Source organism: Montipora foliosa, chromosome 3 (assembly GCF_036669935.1).
Source record: "Montipora foliosa isolate CH-2021 chromosome 3, ASM3666993v2, whole genome shotgun sequence".
NCBI classification, from domain to species: domain Eukaryota; kingdom Metazoa; phylum Cnidaria; class Anthozoa; order Scleractinia; family Acroporidae; genus Montipora; species Montipora foliosa.
This window is the reverse complement of record NC_090871.1, coordinates 11,851,473-11,861,472: the sequence shown is the minus strand read 5'-3', so window position 1 is coordinate 11,861,472 and position 10,000 is coordinate 11,851,473. Positions and strand designations below refer to the sequence as shown.

The 10,000-nt window shown below is 39.3% G+C and overlaps 1 protein-coding gene across 1 annotated transcript in view; it reads left to right on the top strand.

Annotated features, from left to right (window-relative positions):
* Nucleotides 1-9,538, top strand: part of LOC137996771 (uncharacterized) — a 20,010-nt gene extending 10,472 nt beyond the window's left edge. The window contains exons 5-7 of the mRNA XM_068842356.1: nucleotides 4,155-4,168; nucleotides 8,139-8,142; nucleotides 8,762-9,538. Of these exons, the coding sequence (XP_068698457.1) occupies nucleotides 4,155-4,168; nucleotides 8,139-8,142; nucleotides 8,762-9,381 (638 nt within the window). The 3' untranslated portion in view covers nucleotides 9,382-9,538. The remainder of the gene's footprint in view (nucleotides 1-4,154; nucleotides 4,169-8,138; nucleotides 8,143-8,761) is intronic.
* The last annotated feature ends 462 nt before the right edge of the window (nucleotides 9,539-10,000 follow it).

Genomic DNA, 10,000 nt, shown 5'->3' with positions numbered 1-10,000 from the left:
AAGCTATGATCTTCGCAGTTATGAGCGCAATTCTTGCAATTGCGTAGAGACGTCCTGAAGTCCTGAATTTTTCAGGCTTCTCTTCGCAATTGCAAAAATTGTGCTCATAACTGCGAAGATCATAGCTTCACTTGATTTCATATCCGCAGTTCATATATGATTCATTTCATATACCATTTCATCATTGATTCATTCCTCACGGGACCATTAGAACCCACAAATGACCACCTCCCAACGTCAGTGGCTTCATAGCTCAGTTGGTTAGAGCGTCGCACCGGAATCGCGAGGTCACGGGTTCAAACCCCGTTGAAGTCCTGAATTTTTCAGGCTTCTCCACGCAATTGCAAAAATTGCGCTCATAACTGCGAAGATCATAGCTTCACTTGATTAACACTAAAGTTATCTAAAAAGTCTGCATTCTTGTGAAAAGGGGTTCTTGACCTTCGAATACACGTGTTGAATGATCTTGAAATTCCAAACGATATGCGTGTTCTAAGCCAATATATGGCACTGGCATAAGACTCGCGGTTCGTACGAGAAAGTTTGTCCGCTGGGTTGGCTCAGGAAAAGATTGCATTCTTTCCTCATTCCTCCGTTTGTGCCAAAAACGAAGAAGATAAACGATCCCATTTCCACGTCAATAACTCTTTTTTGGTACTTCCTTTTGTTCTCTTTCTCATTCATGCTCCTCGAAGATCGATTCTGATTTGTTCTGGTTACACGTTGAGTTCACATGCGTAACACGTACATCGAAGAATGCTGTAACTCTTCGCGACCAGAAACTTCCTGTCTTTATGTCAAGCCTAGCCTCAGGGCTCGTGACCGTTGATCTTAGGTCGAATACCTCATTGTCGATCGGTAGGAGGTGGGGCTCTATCCTGAAATTCTTGCAGACTTTGCTGAGCAGAGACGTGAGAAGGTTCCATATGCCATCGTGTCTTTGTGCAACAAACTCCCCGTCTTACATGACAGGGCGTAGTTGACTGTGAATCAATCTCCACACACGCAATGGCCAGGCAAATACTCCAGTTGCAGATTGTAACGCAAGCGCAGCGAGTCCCTGAATTGTTGCTTATTCAAAGACAGGTCCTGCTCTTCAAGGGTACGGCGTTGAGCCACTAGCTTGCACCCTTGTCCCTTGCAAGCATTGTTGACCTTAGCAAGTCTGGCGAGAGAGATGCATCAGTGGACTCTCTTCTCGATTTCGCTGCCATCGACTCGAGTGACTGGTGTTGTCGTTTCAGGTCTTCCACAATTTGCTTACCCTCTGGCATGAAGGTGCTGTGCGTTCGTATAGCGAACACAGATATCGGAGTAGGAAGAAATCACATCACGTATATCCATACGTTAGAGAGGAATCAAAGTAAAAGCACGGTAAAGAAAATCCCATTAATAAATATAGTGAGTTTGAGTTTTAATTTCTTTACAGTCTTTTTTTGCCTGGCGACATAAGCCTTGGCACAAGCAAAATACGAGAACTCAGAAGCCTTTAGAACATTAACATCTTTTGTTGAAACAGGAGACATTTATAATTATCAAGATTTTTTTGTACTGAAGCATTACAAATCGTTTTTCTTCTAAAATATCCATGCACATTTAAAGCTGCTCATCATTTTAATTTCGAGAAAGCTCTCAAAGCAAAAAAGTGCCTCTAAAAAACAACATTTTATTGTTCGTTTTCATCCTGGTACTATATCAAACAATCACTAATTTTCTAACGAGAAATAGATATTAGCCGATTTTCCACGTTTTCTCGCATTCTTTTACCACGGTTACTTCATCATTTACCACTAACGTTTTACAGGTACATTCATCCCATAGTAAGAAGAGTATCAAATGCTTTGTTTGATTCTTCGTACATCAATTCCCAACAGAGCCCTTTGCACTAGGTTGGTGAATGTTTCCATGGTAACGCGCAGCGTCAGTGTCTTCCCCTGAATGGGCGAGTATTGTTTCTATGGAGTCTTCAAGGCATCCGTTTCTACAACACGCGCGTATCACCGAGTAAAATGGAATCATTTTAGATTTTCTTCTGCTTGTGCTTTTGCAAATGTTTATGTCATCGTGTCCACAAGTTTGAAGGGATCTCGACTTCAACCGAAAAAATTAACTTTAAACTTAATATCAAATAATGTTTCCAAAAAAAATGTATCCAAAATAAATAAATTTCAGAGTCGAATATTTTTGTTTTAAAAAATTCAGGGCGAGGTCTTTTTCAATAATTGTCACATGTAACAGTTGGGCCTTACTCTTAATAAGGAAAAGCTCGTTTTTCTCTGTGATTAAAACAGGTTTTTTTTACAAATTAATTCTTCGAACAAATTTGACTTCAAACATATCCTCTCGTTGAACGTTATTCTCTAGTAGGAGTGTAGCTTTCTTTTGAATGGCTAGTAACTGAGATTCAGAGAACCTCCAAGGATACTAGAAATGTCCGAGGTTGAAAATTAGAGAGATATTCAATATTGTAGTACATAGATGTGTCTTGTTATTTTTTGTCAGGGCACAAGCGAGAGGAATTTGTAACATCCTATCATATGATTGGTTCCGGGAGGGGACGGTTTTTTAAATATCCGAGACGAAGAAATCACGTAGCGTTATGGATAGAGAGGAATCAAAGTATAAAAGCACTGTAAAGGAAACTTCATGAAAGACGGGTTTCCTCAAAAGCTTTGTTTTGCCTTGCGACTGAGGCTCAAGCACAGGCAAAATACGAAAACCTAGAATCGTTTGGATCATTAGCATCTCTTGTCAAAGCATAAAACACTTTTTATCAGCAAGTTAGTATTTGTGATGAGACGCTGCAAATCGTTTTCCTTCCGTGATAGAGAATATATGGAATTATATATATTGCAATTATGGTAATGTAATTCTAAGTGAAAGTGATCATTGCAGTTAGCGTTGATGCTGGAAGCAATTTACGAAGTTGCAAGGACGCCTTTAAAAAATGCGGACTTAAATGGGATTTGAACCCATCAACGTGCAATTGCGCTACACCTGCGCGCTCTGCCATTTCAGCTATTAAGCAATAGGGGCGCTGGTCACTTGTAAGTTCGTATTATATCCCGTGTGTTTAAAAACTGGGTCATTGGATAATGCAATTCCAGAGTTTTGATTGGCTTAGCCGTCATGGTGTATGAGCTTTTATACCTTGCTCTAGAAAATAAGGAAGGGAACATTTATTTTTAATTTGTGGGCGATTTCGAGAGAAACTCCTTACGCTTTTTCTTGGCGCTTCCCACTCGCCCTTGTTGGATATAAGATTAATGTAGCCAACTATCTATCATCTCATATCCAACGCGCGTTCGTGGAATAATTGTAAATTATGTATCATTTTCATTTTTTTATTTTGCTTCTTTTTTTTCCAGGCTTCTTTGCAACTGCTCAAATTGCTGATCACTTTCAATGAAAACGTTTTCCTTTTTAAATATCCACCTTTTAAATGTGCTTAAGACATCATCTTAAACGGAAAAACAATAGTTGTGGTTACACTAGCCCTTTTACCCATGAGTAAATAGAGTTTGCCCGCGTTTCCCTACACCGAAGCTTATTTCCATGGATACATGGATACATGGATATTTCCATGGATACATCAAAAAGAACAAAAAAACTCCCCATGACGGTTCCTGAACTGAAAAGTATGCTGAGGTGGCTTGGCCAATAATAAAGCAAAACGTAGCTAAAACACGAAGATCTCTAATTATATTAATTATACTATGTGATTATTTTACCCTGAGGGGAGTCTTTTTCTTTGTAACCGCATCCTCAAGGGTAACATGAAACCTGAGCTGAACCAAACCCAAACCATTTACCCTCCAAAAGGCCCCAAACCCAAGGTGTATTTAACCACAACTAATATTTAGTTTGCGTTTTAATCCTGATATTCGATTCATATAAGACAATCATTAATTACCTAGTGACGCATGTATAAGCACAAGCAACACATATACGGCATTGGAAGATACAGGTTAGTTAAGATACAGGTTACAGCATTTTCATTTTACGAGTACGGCTAGGTTACCCGTTGTCATTTTCGAAAACAACTGCAAAAAAAATTACATCAAGTTACCAGTGATTCGAGACCGGTAATAAGCAGAGAAAGACTAAGACAAATTTTGACAACCAGGTGGCAACCAAGGTAAGACTGGTGCAAGAAGCGAATTATTTGGTTTTATTTTTCTATGAAAGGTCTTATGAAGGAAACTTTTGCAGGATTTTTTTGTTTTTTTTCCTCTTCTACCAAGATAATATGATATGTAGATGACGTCTTTGTTATCCCTCGAAAAGATTGGCGCTACATTTTCATGATACTGCTTGAAGTTCTTTATTTTAACCATAGAAATATTTGGAGCAAACAAAGTGATTTATAAATTGTATAATACAAATTGTGTGGGTCTTTCAAATTTTCTGGATCCAAGATATGGGAATCTGTGTGCCCTGAAATTAAGCGTCTGTCATTAATTTTCTTTAAAAATGAATGAAAGTGTCGTCTTTTGATCAATCAAAGTTGAGTTTACTGTTGACTTGATGCTGAGGAAAAATAATCTGACTCCCTCCTGCTTTTAAACTTTAAGAAATAATAAATTTAATCTCACTCAAATTTACTTACCCTACTTAATTAACGGCTATCATTAAAGCGGGGAACGGGGAATAAGGAATCTTTAAAAGCGGATTCTTTAAAAGCGGGAATCTTTTGAACGGGGAATGTTTAAAAGTGGGAAGCTCTGGGAATTATTGATTAATCAACTAAAATCAATTTATCCATTGTAATTATATCGCACTCTAAAGCATATCTGTTTAGCGGCTATCCTTAAAATGGTGAATCTTTAAAACGGGGAATCTTTGAAAGCGGGAATCTTTAAAACGGGGAAAAAAAAAAAGAAATAAATAAATTCTTTCCCTTTTTATTATGCAGTTAGCCTGCGAATACAGCCTCCTCTCCTCGCACGCACCCCGTTACTGGGAGGTTTCACGCGTCACGCGTTTCTTGCATCTGGTCTTCCACACGGTTGGACAACTGTGCAGGCTTCGTATACCTTCCAAACGATGTGCCACTCCAGTTGACATCTCTCAGCATACTTCTGAGTTTCCTTTAACCTTTTCTCTGGTGCCATCATTTTACTCTTGCTTCAGTGACTTCTTGGAACGGATGATGAAGACAGGGGTTTAATAAATTTAAAAGCAGCATCGCGTAGGCCCACATGTCCACGCGCAGTAAATCCTCAACTGTGGCTCCCGCACGTGAAATGTCACTTCCGATAAGTATTTCCGGAGTCATAAAGGGTACAGCCCCTCTGTCCATGTCCAAAGTTCTCGATTGGCACACAGATCTTGTTTGAAGATATAATAACCTACTCTCACCAAAGTCAGTCAGTTTGCATACAACCGGCTGGTGACTCCACGCATAAGGGAGTTTATCGCGATCTTCCTCCTCGTGGTAATGGTGATTGCTCACTAGGACATTCGCTGGTTTTAAATCTCGGTGGAGAATCCCTCTTTCGAGCAAATAAAGCAATCCAGCGGCAATATTGGACGCGATCTTCGTCATGAAAGGTCCTTCGATCCCCTCGCAATTGTGGTTGTCAAGGCAAGCCATAAAATCTTTTAGTGAGCTGATCTGGCCTTCTTCTCCGAAAACGCTAAGGTCAAAATAAACATATTCCAGCATAAGTGCCACTGGATCGTGGCATACAGCTCTCTCGGCCGCCGTGTAAATGTCGCATCACGCAAAGCTTAAAAATTCAAGGGTTCTCTGTCACAAAACCAAGAACCCATTGTGTGCGCCATATATCTGTCGTTAAGTAGTAGGTCTTTCCATCAATACTTGATAACGGTAGGACAAATATTTATCGCTGTGAAACTCGATTTAACAACTTCACAGACTGGAGTTCAGATGAATCAAGGCGGTTCGATTCTTCTGTCGGTGTAGCGGATCTCAAAGAGTAAGAATCGAGATTTGCACCGCTCCACTAGCCCCCTAAAGAGAGATGCTTTAGCGTGCGATATAATTACAATGAATAAATTGATTTTAGTTGAGTAATCAATAATTCCCAGCGCTTCATGCTTTTAAATATTCCCCGTTCAAAAGATTCCCGCTTTTAAAGATTCCCACTTTTAAAGATACCCCGTTCCCCGTTCCCCATTTCCTATTGTCATTCTACGATTCCCCGTTGCTCGTTTTAAAGATAGCCTTAATGAACAGTTATCGTTCAGCTAATTTAATTTCACCTGTTCTTATGCTGCCATTACTGAGCTATGGTGGTGTCCAACTAGAAAGCTCTGCTCCTTTGGACACCGCACACCTATTAGCGGTCTATGTTATGGCCTAATATCATTCTTCTTCTCTTTTTTTATTAATTATAATATAAATTGTGCGTAAATACTTTGGATAGTGTGAATAATTAATTGATTGATTGATTGATTTAAAATGGGATTGAGAATGACGGATAAACTGCAATCCTTACGACGTTTTAATGTGCTTTGACTCTTACCCTGTCATTTGCTTTAGATTTGCCAACGTTCATCCCACAATAATAAGAGTATAAAGTGATGTGTTTTTTTAAAGCATTTTCAAAGCAGCTATGAGAATAAAAACGTTACCGTGGTGACGCGAAGCACCAGTCAGCCTACCTCATAATGAGCGAGTGACACATTGGCCTCTTTTTTTAATGTGGATTCACCTTTTTTCTAGTCACCTTTTTTTTACAACAAGCGTATCCACCAATAAAAATGAATTATTTAGACATTAAATCTATTTGTTGTCATGCATATATTTATGTCACTGTGTGGTACAACTTAACGGAAACCTCGATTCCAACATAAAAGTCTCAACCGCAACAAGTAGTGTTTTCGAAGAAACAGTTTTTAACCGAAATAAATGAACTCCCACGGCATAGCCTTCTTGAATAACTGTGACGTGAAGCGGTTGCCTTCTTCTTATTGAAGGTTTTTTTTTTTTTTCTGATAAAGAGCTTTTTTGATTCTTCAAACAAGTTTGAATAAGACTCCTTTATTTTCTCCGGTTTAAAGTCATCTTTGTAGCAGTGTAGGTATCCTTTAATGGCTTGTAACCGAGATACAAAATTACCAATAAGATAGCTACAATCCTGGCCAAAATTTCTTGAGACGCCTTCAACAATCAGCGCAAACATCGCTTTCAATAAAGGTTAACGGTGAACCTTATATTTTAGAGTTTTGAGGCAAGCAACCTTGGACAATCTTCCTGTCGGTGTACGTTGGATCAGCGGGTTGATCTGATCGGCGCAATTACAAGTTGAGAAGCTAAATATTCTGAGCAAGAGCCGATACAAAGTAGATTTGATTTTAGTGGTGTACTATATTTCGGCCGGCCAAACCAGCCTTCTTCAGGTACAATGAGAGTTTACATTGGGTTGATTCTATGTACATATATATAGTAAATGGTGTTGACGTAATACTGAAAAAAATGTGATACAATATGGTAGTTACAACAAATTTGAATTCAAATACTAAGAGGAACGGAAAAATAACGGAAGTGACTGTAAATAATAAACTGAAATTTAATACGTTTCTTCCCGGATCTTAAGACCGTTGGGATCGATCGTCCTGCCTATTAAAATTAAAAAAAAGCTTCCCTGGCCTTACAGATAGAGTCTCTGTTGGGAAATATTTTTTCGATAGGAATTAATTGCATGTCCTTAGAAATGTTGTGGGAAGAGGAGAGGAAATGTTCTGCGACTGTAGTTGGTTTGGATTTGGTGTTAGCGTTATCTAAAGTGCGGCGGTGTTCATTAAAACGGTCTTTTAAACGACGTTTAAAAGACCGTTTTAATGAACACCGCCGCACTTTAGATAACGCTAACACCAAACCCAAACCTTCTACAGTCGCATATTATTTCCTCTCCTCTCCCCACAACATTTCTAAGGACATGCAATTAATTAATTCCTATCGAAAAAATATTTTCCAACGGAGACTCTATCCGTAAGCCTGACAATGACCTGCAAAAAGAAATCCGAACCATGTAACATAGTTTAAGTTCTTTATCACTTAAACAAGATTTTCTTTAATATTTGCTTAAAAGTAAAGTTTACCAGCAGTATCTTGCTATGAAGGACCAGACTGCCAATCCTCGTTGGTGGTTTCTGGCGTTGCTTAAGAGGCAGGTTTCTTGCCTTGGGCATGAACAGCTATTTCATACTCAAACTCCTCACTCAGATATAGAACGACAGATGCCCGGCCATTGAAAAGGTGTTGTGGAGTGGGTTAAGACAGAGACTCAGAGCTAATACAAGAGAGAACTCCGTATTGTTATGCGTCAGGAAAACGGTCAGAAACGCATGAGAGGAGTAACTCTTGTGTGACTCGATTGTTACTAATACTGAATAGCACCTAAGTCTTCCCCACTATGTAGTTAATGAAGAGAAACCTACCGACCCTCGTTTCCCCTGAGATATGAACCATTGTTTTACATTATTGTTTCTCCTCACCAGGATATAAACCAACAGATGCCAATAAAAATCTGTTTGGGGAGGTTGGAAGAACTTAAGATAAATCAGAAGCTCATGGCTCACTCAAGAGAGAACTCAGTATTACTATACTTTAGTAAGAAAAGTCCAAAGTGCGTGATACCCGTAAATCTTGTGTGACTCGGTCGTATTACTATCACTGAACAGAACCTTAATCTTTGCTTCTGTGTAGGTAATGAAGACAAAAAGGAAATTTACACCTTTCACTTTACTTTAAACACATAATTACTTACTTTTTTTATAACTTATGCCACAGATTGTTCAGATCTGTTAAAATCAGGTCAAACTCATAATGGAGTTTACTCTGTCGACCCCGATGGCAAAGGATCCTTCAATGTTTATTGTGATATGCGCACCGACGGCGGAGGATGGACCGTATTTCAAAGAAGACGAGATGGCTCTGTTGACTTCTATCGGGGATGGAACAATTACAAATCAGGATTTGGTCAGCTGACTGCTGAGTTTTGGTTAGGAAATGACAAGATCCACAGGCTGACGGCCTCTAGACCCAGCTCTCTGCGAGTGGAGTTGGAGGATTGGAACGGAGCCAAAGTGTATGCCAAATATGGTCGGTTTCACATTGGGAACGAGCAGGCGCTGTATCGACTTGAAGTGAGTTCATATTCAGGGACAGCGGGAGATTCGTTGGCATATCATAATAACATGGCGTTTTCCACAAAAGATAGAGATAATGATAGTGCTGGTTTTAACTGTGCTGTGAGTTGGACTGGTGCCTGGTGGTACGGCGTTTGCAATCGCTCCAATCTAAACGGAAAATACCTGGGAGAAAAACATGTTGACGGAATCCGATGGCTTCAATTCAGACACGGCCTTTCTCTGAAATTCACTGAAATGAAACTGAGGCCATCATCTTAGAAGGAAGGGTAACTGCAAATAAAGTATGTTAGTATATACCAAAACAGTGGATAGCCTTAAACGCGCGTGCTGATTGGCTATTCACCTCCGAGCAACTCGCGCGGAATTTGCCCCCGAAAATGTTATACTCTTTGCAGAAATAAATGAATTAAAATCACCTTTTTGTGCCATATTATCTCACCGTCTTAGTATATACTAAAACAACTATTCACCTCATTGTCCGTAGCTTCGCGGCTCGGTAAATATCCACCACTAGCCACCTCCAGTTCAGTGCATGATTAGTTGCTAATTAAGTAGAGTTTTCTTTAATGCGTTACTAAGATCTATTCATAACTACATTAGCGAAAAAAAGAAAAAAACTGCTAGCTTGATATGTAAGATGTAACACCAACGCTACCTCATAAACTGAATGAAAAATCCAAATTGTTCACTGCGATTCCGTTAGGAAAGGAGAAAACCTAAAAGTATCGAAAATAATTGCACTTCTCCACATCGTTATCGATCGCGATGCGGCATTCAACTTTGAAGATCTCTGCTATCTGTCTCTGTTGCAGTTTTTTTTGGTCAAAAACAAGCAAAAATACACCAAGACATTCTCAGCTAAACTTCAAGATCTTCG